The sequence below is a fragment of the Populus trichocarpa genome, chromosome 5 (genome assembly GCF_000002775.5).
Source record: "Populus trichocarpa isolate Nisqually-1 chromosome 5, P.trichocarpa_v4.1, whole genome shotgun sequence".
NCBI lineage: Eukaryota > Viridiplantae > Streptophyta > Magnoliopsida > Malpighiales > Salicaceae > Populus > Populus trichocarpa.
In genome coordinates this window covers 19,673,899-19,691,882 of record NC_037289.2, presented here as the reverse complement: position 1 = coordinate 19,691,882, position 17,984 = coordinate 19,673,899, and the positions used below count along the sequence as shown (strand labels likewise).

At 29.3% G+C, this 17,984-nt stretch overlaps 1 protein-coding gene across 1 annotated transcript; it reads right to left on the bottom strand.

Moving 5' to 3' along the window:
- Window positions 1–3,329: 3,329 nt before the first annotated feature.
- LOC7469207 (plasma membrane ATPase 2-like) lies at window positions 3,330–6,377 on the bottom strand. The gene is made up of 4 exons (XM_052453223.1): window positions 5,357–6,377; window positions 4,529–5,086; window positions 3,533–3,764; window positions 3,330–3,426 (listed from the first exon to the last, which is right to left on the bottom strand). The coding sequence occupies exons 1-4, from the start codon at window positions 5,508–5,510 to the stop codon at window positions 3,330–3,332; spliced, it is 1,041 nt and encodes a 346-aa protein (XP_052309183.1). The 5' UTR covers window positions 5,511–6,377.
- Window positions 6,378–17,984: the final 11,607 nt, after the last annotated feature.

Genomic DNA, 17,984 nt, shown 5'->3' with positions numbered 1-17,984 from the left:
AAGAATTGGAAAGATTGCATGTCATTTGTTTAATTAATTGCATATAATAAAAATGTGTATTCTACTATTGATTATCCACTTTTTAAAATTATTTAAGACTTTAATTCTTTAACTCATTTGGATTTGATTCATTTTTCTATTGATGTAAGTGTTAATCTTGATGACAATTGAAAAATACTTGTAGTGATGGCTTCTCATGAGAGAGTATAATGGTAAATACAAGGAAAAAAAGAGCAATATACATTCAAAGATAATAAGGGTTAAAAAGGGTTATTTTTGAACTAGGTGATTGAGTTGGAGTGCATATATGCAAGGAGAGGTTTCCAAAATATTGAAGATCTAAGTTGATACCAAGAAAAGATGGTCCATTCTAAATCTTTGAAAGAATTAATGTCAATGCTTACATATTGGATCTACTAGTTGAGTATGATGTTAGTGCTACTTTTAATATTTCTAATCTCTATTTTTTGTTGTTGTAGGTCACGATTTTAGGTTAAATCCTTTTAAGAAGAAAGGAGATGGTGTGATCTAAACTACATCAAAAGACCTACTAGAAGTTTTAGATTAGACAATTATAAGGTTAAGAGAAAATAAGCTTAAAGATTCATTCAATGGGCTTATTCAAAGTATTTTGGCCAAGTTAGATTTTAAGGAGACTACATATTCAACAAGTGATGTTCAGACTTGGTCAATTTAACATATGTATAAGAGAGGTCTGATCCATCTATTTCATGGGCTAATTAACTTTGGCATCTATAGACTTATTTGTTTTTATGTGTTGCATGAATTCCAAGTTATAGGAGGATTCCTTATTGTGTGTGGAAACATAGGAGACCAATAATTATTTTCTTGTTTGTTTTGGATTCCAAAGGAAGGCATCATGGTCTATTCGGCCAAGGGTCCTTTTTAAGCAAAGATTTTACTTAATATGTATTTAATTAATTACTAGAGTGCGGCAACATAGTAATAATTCTCAGAATTATTATTTATATTATTTTGCATGTTTGGGCCTTATTTTAATTTGAGTTAAAGTTAGCCTATTATTTTTTTCCAAGTATAAATATTATTTTGTAAGACATTATTTTTTTAAGAAGTTAAATACAATATTGTTGCATATTGTATGTGTTTTTATGAGAGGATTATCTTGTTTTGGTTCTTCATTGAACTACTCTAATTTATTGAAGAATTAACCAAGTTTTGTGGTGTCTTTCATACTTATCGTTCATATCTCTTCATAGGTGTTGGGTGAGGGTTTGATTTCTATAGTGTTGGTACCTCAGTACAAGTTATCATTGTGTCAAGTTTAATCACAAGCCTGAATTTAGATTTTTTAGGAATGGTCGATTTGAGTGTGAATTTTTATATTCACAAGGTTCGCAACATCCACCCTTTCCCCCACTCTTTATAGAGAGTTACTTGTTTGTATATCCATGCTATGCTATGAGGGATCCAAATTTTCTTAAACATAAAAAGTTTTTCTAGATCTCATGAAAATCTTTGGCATTGTCATTAAAACTGAAAATATAGTCGGTTTGAAGTTTTTTTCATAAATATAAATTTTTCTATCAACATATTTCTTATTTATCTTAGCCAAAATGATTTTTTTTTTACTAAAAGCATTGTTTAATTTTTCTTTTTTAATTATGATTGTTAAAGCAAGTTAAAAAAAAAATCAAAATAGTATGTTCATATTTTGTGATTGTAAACTAAATAATCATAAATATGATAAAATCAATTCAAAATCTATTTAAACATTTTAATAATAAGCAACAGATTTCAATTGAGTTTTCATAAATAATTTATTATTAGTATTATTATTTTCAAATCAAATGCATAATAATTGAAAAAAATATTATTTAAAAATTCAAATAAAAATTTATAATAATATTTAAAAATCATGTTAAAACTGAAGAGGAAGTGAATCTAGTAAAAGTTTTTAAGAGTATAAGAGAAAAAAAACAAAAAAAAAAAGGCAAAAGAGGACTAGGCCGGCACGCACGCCCAACCCTAATTTTCATGACTTCAATCTCTTAATTCCTTGTCCTCTAGGCTACAACTTTGATTTACTGTAAAATAATTAAAAAATATATTAAAATTATTTGCAATTTATATAAATACTAAAACACTATAAAAAACCTCAATTGTTTTAGTGTTGTAGGTTTATATATATATATACAAGCCCACGCCCACGCTAACACAGAAACACACATCGATGATTTAAAAAATAGTAGTAGGAAATTAGCAATAAAAAAGAGAAAAAAGAAAAGGAAGAAGAAGAAGCTAGTTTCATATCTTTAATTAGGAAGAAAGGACAAGATAAGAATTCTAGTTGAGTTAAGAACATGACTAGAGTAGGTCAAGCTTGACGCGGCTACTAAATTTCCAGACTTTCTTCCCCAAACGGAGGTCAAACCTAGCAACATAACCTTTTAAGCTTGACCGAGCGAGTATCAAATTGTGGGCTATATTGAAATTTAAGGAGATCGGGACAGAGAATAGAAATCCTGCTCGAACGGAGGATTTTGAATGGCTAATCGACTTTAAAGATAGGTGAGTGGGTCTTCGAGAGCACAAGGTCTGCTATTAGGTGGCCATACTTCATAATTAATTCGATCTCCAAGATTGGTTGACATGTTCTTCAAAGAAATGTCACCAAGGACCATCTTGATTTAGCATATCATCGAAAGAAAGTTCCAAACACCTCTTGCTTCAGCATGCTCTCTTGTACTTTTCCAATCTGACTTGCAAGCACGAAGCTTCGACAAATAAAATGACTAGAAAAAGCACTTAGATCGGATCAACTCTCTCTCTTTTTTATGCATAAAAAAATACACAACTGGTGTCAGTGTTTTTTAGAGCAACGAAAATCATGATTGTGAATTCTAAACTTGAATTGTATATTTAATAAAATTTAGCCAGGTTCCTATGAGTCAATAAATGTCAGTATTATTATAATGCTATTTTTTTAATTAAATATATTTAAGAGATAGATATAGATTACTCATTCATAAGAAGCCATACAAGTTTTTGTTTTAATTTATTTATATATCATTATTTTTTTTATATAAAAAGAGCAATAATTTAAATTTTATTGAAATAAAATAATTTACTAGTATAACTCCTCTTTCTTTTATTAATATCTATTACCTCAATAAAAAAATATAATTTTTTTTGTTGTTCTATGCATTCATTTAATAAAAATAAAAAAAAACAATCACCACTAACATTAAAAAAAAAATGAAATAGATTAATACCCTAATCCCTATAACCTAGCTAGGACTCTCTCCCCTCCCCAGAAAAAAATCTACTAAAAACTCACTGTTTCTCATTCAAACAGTGTAGTGTTGTTGAACTGTCTCAATGTCAAGTCCCTTGAGTTTCACCAATGATTCCACATGACCCTTGAGTGTGTGAAGCTCCCTCAGCCTGGAACAAAAACAGACCTCGAGTGGAATTAATAAATACAGATATAGATAGGAAAGAAATTGTTAATGGTGAAAATCTAAAGCTTCGGAGATTATTACAGAGCGACCTCAGCGCGCATCTTCGCCTATTCAGCAATATCAGATTACTCTCTGTAGTTGCTCTTATCATGGAAGAGTTCCGAGCCTTCAGGAGGATGCATTCCATGAATGGTGCCTGACTAACAATACTCACTTGTAGCTGTAGGTATACAGCTGATGCATGCTGGTAATGGTTGTTCCTGATTGACCTAACACCAAATTTACCCTGCAAATATTGACAGTGTGCTATCAATATTTGTACTACAGAATACGACAAACTGGCAGAAGGAATAAACATTGCAGGTTCTTATAAGTGATGGGTTACAAAATTCAAGATAATTAACAACAAGATTGATGTATTTGATAATTAATTAATTTTTTAATTTAAATAATTTGATTTATTTTTTTTAGTCACGGTATCTGATAATTTAATATGAAAACTCTTGAAAGGTAGTAGCTAATAGCAAGTGGTGCTGGTAAGCTAAGGTGACCGATATTTATGGTAGCAGCAGGTGGTGCCTGATAAGTCGGGTTATCGGTAGCTATGGTAGTAATAGGTGGTGTCTGGTAAGTCAAGTAACTGGTAGCTGGTACCTGTAAAATATCTCCTTTAATGGATGTGGAGATTTTTTGATGGTAAAGTTAGTAACTTTGTAAAGAGAAAAAATGTAATAATATTTTAGAGAGATATGGTCTGAAAATATGAATGATGAAAATGTTGAGAATGAAGAGATTGTGAACATTTGACTTGAAGAATTTATGGTATATTTATAGCTCATGAATTTTGTTATTTTACAAAGAAAGAGCTGGAGTGTAATTTTATTTTTGTAATATTTTAAGTTGTATTTTACTCAAAATAATACGTATTAGATAAATATTAAATATTAAAGAACTCACATGATGTCCTAAAAAAATTCTCTGATGAGTGCTTGGCTCGGGGTGTATACCCAAGCCTATGGAGTATTTTTGGACCTGTTTGGATTTTTTTTTTATCTATTTTATTTGTATCCGTCAATGTGATTTACAAAATATAAATGTGCTAGTTGTAAGGTTTATTGTAATTCTTACAGAGAAGAAGTCAGAACTGTGAACATTCCAGAAGAATACAACAGTCATTAAAGCTAAGTAGGTGCCTAGATTGACACCAGTAGCAAAGATCTCCTTATGCTTCCAGGAATCAGGAAGTGGAGATGGTTTCACTCTGTCTTTGGAAATAGTCATGATTGTCCCATCATTAAGTATGGCAATGATCAAAACCATGAAAGGAGAAAAGTCAAATTTCCAAATTAGAGCAAGGATCAGAAAACCCAGCACAATACGGATGGTTATAGACACTGCATAGATGGTGTAATTCTTCATTCTCTGGAAAATGGCTCTGCTTGTTAACACAGAACTCACTATCACGCTCAATCCTGGCTCTGCCAGGACAATGTCAGATGCACCACGGGCTACATCAGTACCCTTGGCCGCTGCAATTCCGATGTCTGCCTTCTTCAGAGCAGGCGCGTCCTTTACTCCTTCTCCAGTCATCCCGCAAACATGCTTCCTAGCTTCCAGCCTCTTCACAATCTCATACTTATGCTCTGAATATTTGTTCATTAATTAAATTCATTGATATGTTGTTTATGCATAAAATGTAAAAAACTAGTATTATTTTCTTCTTCAGGGAGAAAAGGCAAGATGAAAAATTAAATCCATGTAATGGATGCTCATAAAGGATTTAATTTGTAAGAGATCTAGTTTTTTTGTTTATTAAAAGAAAATAAACTTGGATGCTTCGATAACGAGGGAAGCATCAAGATGCATGTAAACAACATTAATCACATTGAAAGAGTAGAATTTAGTCCGATTACCAGGGAAGACACCAGCAAAGCCATCAGCCTTTTCAATAAGCTTATCAACGGGAAAAATAATAAAAAAAAGAAATCTAGGGAGTGAAAATGGAGAACAGAGATGACAGAGGACCAAAACAGAGATGACAGAGGACCAAAAAATATGGAGGACCATATGAGGAAAAAATAAATAAATGGAAAACCAAGTTGGGATTGGAAAATTCAGAAGGATCTTAATTCCATAAAGAAAAATAAAAATCGCTAATTAAATATGGAACAAAATAAAATCTTCCCTAAAATCTTTGTCAATGGCGGATGACACTGCCCAGGTAAGAAAGAAGAGGAGGAGGAGGAGCTATCCCATCGATTCACGCGCCTCCTCCCTTCACCGGTGTGTGAAACCACGTGACATATACCCGTAACCCCTACCAACCCAAATTCTAGCAGCGTCCAGTCGACTTCCAACAACTCCCAAAGGTCCTTTCTAACCTTTAATGCATTGAATTATTTATTTTCACTGGTTTTTAGTTATGTTGGGTAGATGCGAGAATTATTTATTTGGCTTGAATTTTTTTTTATATTGTCCTTTTGAATTGGGTTGAATTTTGATTTGGCTGGTTTGAATTTTGGATTGGTTGGATTGATGTTTAAATTATTTATATTGATTGATTTTTGGATATTGTATTTTTGAATTGCAATGAATTTGGGTTTTGTTGGATTGATGTATGAATTTGTTATTTTTTATGTGTTTAAGTAAATCGATTGATTGATAATTTTTGCAATTTAAAATTGACTTACCATTGTAAATCCTAATAGGTGTTATTCCTCGAAGTTGTATTAATTGTAAATGTTTTAAAAGTTCTAAATATTAGTATCATATTTTTTTTTATTCTCATCATTTATCATATTTTACGATGTCATCATCGCTTAAAGTTGGACTATGAGATAAAATCCTATTTAGATTTCTCTTTGGATATCATACTAAGAGTAATTGAATTTGTATCATAAATATTAACGGGATGTATATTTGTATATGACTTTTTTTCCCATGAATTTTTATTTGTCTCATAACTTAAAATTGATCTATGAATTATAAATCTTAATTAGGTTTTTCTTTGGAAATCTTATTAAAAATAAGAGAGCTGAATTTTTGTTTGAATATTGATATTCCATTAATTTGTATGGTTTGGATTTCTTTTGTAACTTAAAAATCAGCATGAAAATTATAAATCACAATAAGATTATTCCTTGAATATCGCATTAAGGGTAGATCAGTCGTGCAGGTGAACCAGTTTGTATTGTTGACAAATTTAGCCTGGATCCCATGATCCAACATATGCCCATTATGTGTAAGTGGAGGTTTTCAGGTTTATTTGGGACATCACACAAGAAATTAGATCAAAGCTTAATAAGCCATAACCATCATCTCGAGTCCAACACCCATATTTGAAAGGTAAGGATTGTGTTTTGTTGTTAGGTTTAGGATCCAAATCATTGTCTTAGAATTTAAAAGTTACGATAATTAAAAACGGTTTATCTATTTGGTAGAAAAAGGGTGTTAAAGGTTTGTTCTTTAATTTCATCACAAAGACCCATCCAACTTGAGTTGTCTACATATGGTAAGAGGCTTTATCTTCATTTTATTTCATTGTTAGTAATTGAAATCGAAGTTGAAATGGATATCTCTTGGATGTTGTACTTTTTAGAAATGTTATGTATTAGTCTTAACTGATGATGAAAACATTAGTTTGATTGAGTTCTTATTCACTTTGTTCTAGGAATTATACAATTATGAGGCAATTTGGTGTAGTGGAGGCTACCCATGAATCTCAAATCTATGGATGGCTGGCCATGGTGGTGGTTAGTGAGCCAAAAGCTCATGCCACCATAGTTTTTAATTAGGGCATGATGTGATGTTAATTTTATGGCATGATGATGAATTGTATGTAGAATTTCAAATTGATTTGTGATGTGTTAAACCATGATTGATGTGTTATGGATGAATTGTGTATGTATTTTCTTCGTGTAAAGGATGGTTTGGTTTAAATGCACACTATGTGTTTGATAAATTATGAGAATAATTGTATATTGATTTATGATGAGTTAAAACATGGTTGTTATGTTTTAGAGAGGTTGTGTATGTATAATTTTTTATGTAAGGGATGATTTAGTTTAAATGCACACTAGATGTTGGATGAATCGTGTGAAGGAAAATAAACCTATTAAATGAAAGCTTGTCCATCTTGATGATGATTGACTAAATGTCATAAAAGGACCCATGCATTAGCTACTAAACCTTCAATCATGGATTAACAAGAAATGATGTGGGATATTGATTTACTTAAGAGTATAATAAATATACAAAAGTAGCATGTTATTATATTGTATTACAAAAATGGGTGATGATAAGATTGGTCATTAAATTGTATTATGAAAATGGGTGACAATACGATTCGTCATTTAATTGTATCATGAAAGTGGGTGATAATATGTTTGAGTAGAAGTGATAAATGAACCAAAGAAAAATTGGGTACTAATTTGGGATAATCTTTTGAAAATTCAGAGAGGACTTCAGAAGTGAAACTCTTAGTAAGAGGAGCACACTCAACAAAAGCTATAAGTATGTGTTCATCACCTTACTTCTTTTTACTTAAAAAGTGTTTTGCATAATTATTTGGTGTGTGAATGACGCATGATATGGTGATGCTTAAGTTATGTGAAATTAAGTCATTCGTAGTGGAAAAGGCTATGATAGGAAATTAAGCTGACCGTAATGGTGAGGGCTCTATGATTTGAAAACTAAGTTGGCAGCAATGAAAGGGACTATGATGAGAAATTAAGTCATCCGTAATGGCAGAGGCTATGATAGTAAATTAAACCGGCCGTAATGGCAGGGGATTTGATGTGAAATTGAGTTGACCACAATGATGGAGGTAAAAGAACATCTTAAAGCATAAGTTATGATTATTGAAATGGATGAATGGATATATAGTTGATGGAATATTAATTTATACATGAAAGTGGTAGAATAATAAATGTAATAAAAGAAGGGAAGGCTTATTACTTTGTGAGGAGGATTAAATAAATTGAAAATATAGCATAGTTTAAATATGCTAGTGAAAGGACCATTAATGTTGTGTTTAATCCTAGATTGTGGTAAAGTTATTAGTTTATACTTATATGCTTAATATATATTCTATATTTCTATGTGTTTTATAGGTACATCTCATCCATCACCTTAACCTTGATAACATACTCCATATTTTCTTAATTGTTCTATTTTAGATAGAATTTTGTAAAATTAATCAATGTTATGTTAATAATTCATTATATGTACTTAAGCTAATAATACCACATGGATCGTAAGAACAACCAAAATAAAAGATGTCTTTTTTTTTAGAATGTTTGAATATGTTCAACGAAATGTTGTGATTTTGCTATTTTATATGAATATTGTGAATAATCATGCTTTTTGATGGATGATGATCCTGAAGCCACCTTTGTGTTGATAATTTGTGACTTGAGCTTGTTTGGGTAGGGTTTCCATATAGGAAAAACTCTTCTGAAATTAAAAAAAAATAAAAAATAAAATTACAATCTATTTTGCTATAATAATTACACTTGAAAGATAAAATTGCTTTATAAAATTCTAGTCCGTTACATTTTTTGTTTTGTTGATTTTTTTTATAGGTGTTTTTAGGGTGTTTTAAGGTTGTTTGGTGATTTGGGATAGTTTATATGATTTTCTATGAACTAGGGATATTTTTTGGTTTTCTATTTTTCAAAGCACAATGTAATGACCCAATCTCTCTTAGAATTAAAACTCTCAAAGCATGACTACAGGGGCTTTTCATAATTATTGTTTGGGCTTAGAGGTAATGTGGTAATTTGATAAAAAAAATAATAATAAAAAAGCCTTTTGGAGGCGTGTACGGCTGGCTACAGTGATAAAAACCACTGTTTCACCATTATATTCAATTTGACTTGATGTCCTCTTCCTTCTTACATTATACATGCATTGTGATTCCATCGAGTTTGGTGGCTATTCAATTTACTTTTTTCCCTTTATTTATCTCTTCTCCACCTCGATTTGTGTGTCACCCTTAAAATATCACAGTAGCCCTACAATTTCTTTTCCTTTCAGATTTAGTCATTGTTTTTTATTGCAATTAAAAAAAAAACAATCTCAAATTGGAAAATATTTCAATTTCATCATCCTTTAATTTTTCAATTCTTAGATTTGGTTCCCATTTTTTTTTATTTGAGATAATTTGTAAAATTGATTTTTTTTACCGACTTCATCCTCATACATTTTATTTATAATTTTTTTCCTTAACAAGTTTTTTATATTGATTTTTTATCCTCAAATATTAAATTAGTTGAGAATTGAACTTGATTTAATCCGAGTCTGAGATTTCACGGGTTATGATTATAAAAAATTAATCTGGATTTATGAGATTTATTGGGTCTCCTTTGTTTTTGCATGTTATGAAATTAAAGTTTTCCTTTTTATATATAATTAAATTAATAGAATTTATTAAATTTAGTAGACTCAATCACGTGAGTCTCAAGTTTCTTTTATTTCTTTGGAAATCCTAGTGTTACCTTTACTTTATTCTTCATGATTCTAAAAAAAAAGTTACCCTAGCGCTCAGTATTTTGCCATTGTTTTTTTTATCTAAATCTTAAAAAACAAATCTACTGCTTAGCACAGATAAAAACAACTAGTGGCTTGTAAGTTGCATACATAACTTTTCAAATAACTTTTCGTGTTAAAATATAAGTTAATAATATTTTTTTAAAAAAAAAAATTATTTTTGACATCAGCACATCAAAACGATCCAAAACATATAAACTATATTAAATTTTAATAAAAAATTTTTTTTAAATTTTTTAAAAACACAGGTTAAATCTATTCCCAAACGCTTGAAGAACAAAAATTAGCGAATTCCTTTTAGTCATATATCGAGTAATTGAATCAACGACGTGACATTTTCATCATAGTACAATGCTGGTACCAATAGCTTTCTGGTGAAAGTACCCATTCAATTTTTTCGATCTTTCGAGGCAGTATCATTTATAGCTTGCAGACCAAGTTAGCAAGCATTTACAATCATTAGACTAGTCAAGGTTCGGCCTATTTAAGCTGTGAACTCTAATCTTATTTAAACCTAGATTAAGAAAAAAAAAATGAATTTTTTTTAATATATTAAATGAATTTTTTTTTGAAATAATGTCTCTAGATGTAAATTATAAAAAGAAAAATATAAAGTGTAGTATAGTTATATTGAAAAACTAAAAAATAATTCATGTGTAGACTACATAAAAAAAATGAAGTATAAAATATTTATCTCAGATCAAAGACTTAAGAAATAATTTATGTGAATGTTGGCTATATATATAATTATCTCATATCAAAAAATTAAAAAACAATTCATATGGATATAAACTATATATTCTTATCTCACATCGAAAAATTAAGAAATAATTCATGTGGATGTAGGCTATAAAAACATATGTGAGCCTAAGTATCAACAAATTAATTTTATATTTTTTTGACTTATTAAAAAATGTAAAACAAAAAAAATTGGGTCTCACCTGGGTTATGATGGGTGGTTTCAGGTTGACCCAGCGGATCACCCTGATTTGATTGAGTCAATTGCAAACCTGAGTTTTGTAACTTGTAACCCAGCCAAGGACTTGGGTCACTCGGGTCGAGTCAAGTTTCATGACTATGATTGTGATAACTTTTTGTATTTACAGTTTTAAAAAAATATGTTTAAGAAATTTTTTTTAGGTGCTATTTATACAAAAAGTAAGTTTAAAAAGATATGTTTTTTTATTAAAAATACTACGAGATGAATTTTTGCATGTAAAATAAATAAAAAACAGGTTTGTGTAAATAAAAAATATATATGTCATTTTAGCTTCTAAAAAACTAAAATTCAAAATACAATTATATGTGGAGCCAAATACAAAAAGTAGAATATATTTTGTTAACCAAATAATTATTCTATGTGATTGGGTAAAATTATTAAATTTAATGAGATATATGATCAAAGTATTTTTTTAATAATCCAAGTTACTGGTTTGAATAACCAAAAAGAGAATATCACACAATCTCCTAATACATTAGCTGGGGGGTATTTTTCAATTTCTACTTTCATTGTCCTTCTAAACTGACTTTTATTTTATTTTTTACTTTTTACTTTTTACTTTTTACTTTTTTCTTATTCCGATTGAATGCCTTTTGATTTAAAAACCTGAGGCTTGTCCCACCTCATTCATTATTAACTAATACTCTAAAATGTGTGTGAAGAATAATGTAGCTTTTCCCACGTTTTTTTTTGGTTATTTTGTTTTTTTTTTTCATTCCCTGCATGTTTTTTTTTTTCGTTTTTTTGTTTTTTTTTTGTTTTTTTGTTTTTTCCCCACGCGGAAATTAATTAAACTATCTGTCTGGGAATTTATTCCCCACAACTGGTTTTTTTGTTTTTTCCCAAAATTAACTTCTTTTTTTTAATTTTTTTTATTTTTGTGGTTTTTTTTCAAAATTATCTTTGTTGATTTTATTTTTTTACTATTGAACTGACTGAGAATTTAGCTTTATAGTTTTTTTCTTTGAAACATTGACGATTGCTACAGTGTTTCCCCACATAGTTTTTGTTTTGCTACAGTGTTTCCCACATATTTTTTTTCCTAAAATTATCTTTGTCGAATTTATTTTTTTAATATTGAGATGGTTAAGAATTTAGCTTTGTAGTTTTTTTCTTTAAAAAATTATGGATTGCTACAGTGTTTCCCCACATGATTTTTATGTTTTTCTATGATTTGTTTTCAAAATTATCTTTGTCGATTTTATTTTTTTAATATTGAACTGGTTGAGAATTACATTGTGGATTGCAACAGTCATTTCCCACATGGTTTTTTTTGTTATGATTTTTTTCAAAATTATCTTTGTCAATTATTGAGCTGGTTGAGAATTACAACTGTATATTTCATCGCAAAACACTATAGATTGCTACAGTGTTTTCCTACATGATTTTTTTTTCTTTCAGTTTTTTTTTTTATGTTTTTGTTCTAAAATTATCTTTGTAATTTGTTTCTTTAAAACATTGTAGATTGTAACAATCTTTCTTCATATAATTTTTTTTTTTTTTATGTTTTTTCATAAGTCCACACAACGCACAGACATGCCACAAGCCCGCGGCAGCGCGCGGGCATGACATCTAGTTCATATATAAACACTGAAAGTGGTGTTATGATGTTTTTCCCATTTTCTTTTATTTTGAAATTTTAACTTCTATTTTTTTTATTCTTCCGATTGAATGCTTTTTTTTTTTCCTTTCAATCTTACCCTTTAATATTTTATTAATTTTAAATTAGTTGTCATAATTTATTTCAGTTTGTTTTTTATAAGCTTATCATAGTCTCAAACAAAAGTCATGACATTTATTCGATGTTTAATTTTGCAAGCGTCTATTTTTGTTATCATATCTATAATAAAAAATAGTTTTTTTTAAAAAATATATAAAAACTTAGTGGAGTCCATGATTCGGGTTACGGGTTTAACAAGTTAAGTTGTGAAACTCAGATCGATCCAATATGTCACTATCTCAATATATATATAAAAAGAATCATGTCATCTTGTTTTTTTAAGTTAAACCATGCTTTTACTAATCATCTAGGTTGTCCTTGAACTCGTTAAGTTAGTTGGGTCATGTAGGAGCAACTCCCATGCGAGTTGATTTTAAACTCGGGCTAGACAATAAGTTGGGTTAAGAGGTTTGAAGGTTAACCTACTGGGTTGAGTTTAATAACAATATCAAATAGTTCCTTTAAAAAAACAAAATTCCATCTTCCATTCTTTCTCTTTCATTGAATCCTTTGTTGTTATTTTTTTAAAAATTTCATTCTTCAATATTTGTTTGATTTTAGATTGATATTCATAATTTGTTTCATTATACTTTCTATGAAGTTATTACAGTCTCAAACAAATATCTTGATATTTGATTAGTACTGAATTTTGCAAGTATTTATTTTTGTTATTATATCATCATGTAAAAAATAGTTTAAAAAATACAAAGTTGTTAAACCCAATAGAATACATGATCAGAATCACAGGTTTGACCACGAAACCTAGTCAATTTGATATATTATTGTCTTAATATTAAAAAATGTTATTTTGAATTATTTACTATGAAATGCATTTTCATTGGGTTTAAGAATTTAGTATATATGCTACATTTTCCCCGACAAAACACTACCAACAATTATCACTGAAATGCATTTTCATTGGGTTTGGTTCCTGATGGCAGTTTAATTTAGTCCAAGGTTTTCTTACTTTCTTCTCGCTACCTTTGTCATTTAAATATTGATTTTTTGTCTTTTGCACTTGTACATAACAATTGTTAAATATTCCCTTCATTCTCTTCTTATGATCATCATTGCAACTAATCATAATAATTTTGTCATGTATAGCAATGATAGCATTATTGAAATGACAAAATGGAAAAGAATATAGTACCTTGTTGCAAGGGACCAAATTGATATGTTAGGGGACAGTAATGATAGCATTATTTGGTTTTATCTGGCTAAATTTTCCAAAGCTCCTGGATAGTGGCAGTGACCTCAGGCTGACTAGTTATTTCCTCTATTTGCAGGGGATAGTGAACTGGGTGGTCGATCTCCTTCAGGTTGCAGAGATGATTCAGATTCTAGCAAGTGGATGAGAGCACAGGTTGAGCCTACCTTACAAATATTTCTCAAGGTAACAAAATGATGCATGGAAGAGTTAATATGTAATCCCTCAAGGTAAGCTAGTCTTCAAACTTTAATTTTTGCAGCTCCTGCGGGATGTCAAATTCAACGTTGGGGCATAGGGTGTTAAGAAATCTAAAGAACACAAGCACAAACTTTATAGAATCAGTGGCTCAGTGCAGCCAGGAGAGGCTCTTGCTTCTCAGAGGAAGGACGAAACCTAACGGTGGAACCATCATTTAATTTATAATGAACAAAAATATAACAATTCCCTAAAGAGGAGGTACATTAATTTGGCATACTGTTTGCGATTCTTTTGTACCTGCCTTAATTAAAAGGATTTAAACGTTAAAGTAACACTAAAAAATAATCACTTGATGAAGTTTTACACTTTAACTAATAATTCAAGAAATATAATCCATCTGAAATTTTAACACTTAAATATTGACAATAAGAGATTCATAAAATTCAATAACGATAAAATTTATTGCAAAAAATATATATTTATAATCATGGAATTATTCCCAAGTATCATCTTTTTTATTATAGCTTACTAGTTATAAGCGTACAAGTAACATATAGATTCTTTTTTGTCTTCAAATTACCTACATTCATCCATTTCTTATTTTTTTATTTTAAGAATCTTGCATCATATATATAAACTTTTTTTATCGTCTAATTATTTACATTGATTGTGTCAAAGAACCATCTCAATTCAATAACTTAAATTGTTAGATAAGATTATATGATATAATTTATATTATTTTCTAATAGATTACTGCTCACATTTTATCTTCACTACAATTGAACTTCTCACGTAACCTTTTATCCATACAAATATGAATAGCCCAATATTATATAAGTCTAGACTTCTACCAAGTTTGATTTCATAATCAAGTTTGGTCCATTCTTCCTCTCCCAACTTCATCTTTTTCTTAATTAATTTTTATGTATAACACATACACTATGAAAAAAGATAGAGTGAAATGGCGTTGAAAGTTTATTTCTATAATAAAATGGGTGAAACAGGATTGGTTTTGTGAAGCAGGATGGTGTTGCATTAATCACCCACCTTACAGTTAAGAAAACTCTAACTTATGCTGGATCACTTCGTCTTCCCAATGAGTTAACCAGGCAACAAAAGAAAGAAAGGGTTGTAGATGTTATTCATGAGCTAGGCCTTGAAACATGATTTCCTGGTGGATCACTACCTTTTATGCCTTAAATTGACGATCGACTTGTACCTCTGTTGCTATCAGTGTTATAAATTTTTTTTTAGTGATCTGAATAAAAATCTTAATATTAATTTAGATTAATTGTTTATTTAGTTCAACTACAAGGTAAAGCATATAAATTGATGTAGATGGGTTTGAAATTTTTTAAGATTCTAATTAGTTAGATGAAGATCTTTTATCAATGGATTATGCCAAAAACTCAGCAAACTCTTTTATGGGCATGTGGGATAGAATTAAATCCAGAAGGAAGCCTGATTATTCCAGACTAATAATTTAATATAAAATAACTATAATTTTCAATTGGATTATTAGATCGAGCTTAAATTTTATCGGATTATTTTACATGCCTAGTTTTATAAGAGACTTAGCTTGAAGTAACTAGCCAAGTTTCAAAACACCCTCAAATTAGGCCATGAAAATGTTGTTTGAGATAATTTTGTTATTATCCCTTAATTTTTTCAGATTTTATATTAATTTTGGATTTTTTTTCTCTTTTTTTTTAGGATTTTGATTTTTTTACCTTTTAGAGGTTGAATTCTTACCTATTTAAGAAGTTGTATACCTCTTATAATAGAGATAGAATATATTAGAATTATATTTTAAAATAAAACCACAAGTCAATGTTCTTAATGTGGAAACCTTATTTGGTCAAAACCTTGTCTTTCTTGCTTGCTGTTTTTCTTTATTTTTGCTTCCTTCTGCATCATATATACTATACACATAGGATCATAGTAATAAAAAAATCATGCTTGAATGACATTGTATAAATTTAAACTAGGTTATTTATTAGCACTTACTTGTTGAAGTATTAGAATCTGATTTGGATGATGATCATTTGATTTCAAGGATCACGTTTCTATCCTTAAGGTTTTATTTCTCATCTCTTGGTGTTAATGAAATGGTTGTAATCAATGCCCTAGGGTTCCAACAATATTACCTTATTTGGTTCCACTACCAAACAAGGCCAACAAACTTTAGAAAATACTAGTTTCTTGACCTGCGTTACGTAGTTGCTAGATATTTTCTTAACATTTAAAAAATTATAAAAATATTAGGAAGTAAGAAATTCAATACATGTTGGTTGAAACACTTTTTAAATACTTAATTGGTGACACGTTTGACAAAATATTTTTTTTAAAAAAATATTGACATCTCGACACATCAGGTTGACCCGGACCAACCATGGTTAACTTGCGAAACCCATGATATAAGATATTAGATAGTGATAAAACTATGGAACCCATAATGAAACAAATTAGATGGTCCAATTATAATGGATCATATATTAAAGGCTGAAAGAGAATAAAAACATATAATTTAAAAAAACATAAAAAAGGGTGACTCTAGTAAAACTACATCTATGGCTGACATAACAATGGGGCTGGGATAAATTTTAAGAAGAAGAAAAATGATAAGGCGAAGCTAGGATAATATTCCAAAATAACATGAAAGAAGTAAAAGAAAAGTTCGGTTAATTTAATAGTATAAAAAAGGCAGCCCTAATTTAACAACATGAAAAACAATGAAAACCTAGGTGAATCTCATAAATTTGAGTTAATATTATAAAATTATAACCCATGAAATCTCATATCCGAGCTTAATGAAGAAGGTCAATTTCTAACAAATTTAATAGTGAAGGATAAAATTGAAAAAAAATCAATCTAAAAACTCGTCATAGCATAAAATTAGCAATTAAAAGAATAATGATCTAACCTGATAGGAAAAAAAATTAAAGGATGAAATCAAAAAAATAAATCTATTTTATAAATCACTTAAAATAAAAAATAGCAATCAAGAGAATAGGAACCAAATCTGAAAGATAAAAAACAATAAAGAATGATAAAATTTGAAATACTTTTCAAATTAAAATAATTTTTTCAAATTTAAAACATGTAATTAAGAGAAGCAGGACTAAATTGGAAGAGGAAAAAAAATTGAAGGGCTGATGTGATTTTTTCAAGAAACTGTGCGCAAATCGAGGTAAAAAAAGAGAAAAAAAAAGGGAAAAAGAAAAGCAAATATGCGCCAAACCGGACCAAACCACCATACATGCTCTAGCTAGGAAGGAAAAAGACACTAAGACAAATCAAATAATATAGTGGAATCACGACTAAGACTACCACAATTAGTCGCACTTGTCATTCAAAGATTGCGGAGCGACTAACGCGTGCTTTGCATGTGTCAAAAGATTTTTTCTTATTTTATTTTATTTTTAAAAATAATAAAATGCTCCTAGGACTAAATAATAATAATAATAATAAACTATTATGAAATTAGTACCAAGCCCCTAAAGTCAATGTTAAAATATTTGGATGGTAAGGGTAATAGAGTAATTTTATTCATTGTGGAACGAAATTTCTATAAAGCCTCAAGACCAAAGGTTCTAATTTTTAAATTTTTAAGGTTAATACAATAATTTTATTGTTATTAAAAAAATGGAAAAGACAGTGTTTCAGCCAAGCAAATAAAGAATGCCATATTAACCTTACAAAAATATCATTTTACCACTCAAGGTCAACTCATCTAATTTTTCAGTCAAGGGAAAAATCATAATTTTAGTACTAAAATCCACAATAATCTAAGATGTATCTACATAGTTTCGCAAACAGAAGAACATAAAACATTCTGATTTTGATCGATTAGAAAAAATGGCT

Bases quoted from the DNA above. Each gene is read 5' to 3' on its own strand.
- LOC7469207 (XM_052453223.1), bottom strand. From the start codon at position 5,510: ATGGTCCTCCATATTTTTTGGTCCTCTGTCATCTCTGTTTTGGTCCTC. The intron at 3,765-4,528 runs GTAAATCACATT...CGTATTCTGTAG, and splicing joins AACTAGCACATTTATATTTT to TACAAATATTGATAGCACAC. The intron at 3,427-3,532 runs GTCGCTCTGTAA...TTTTTGTTCCAG, and splicing joins AGGCGAAGATGCGCGCTGAG to GCTGAGGGAGCTTCACACAC.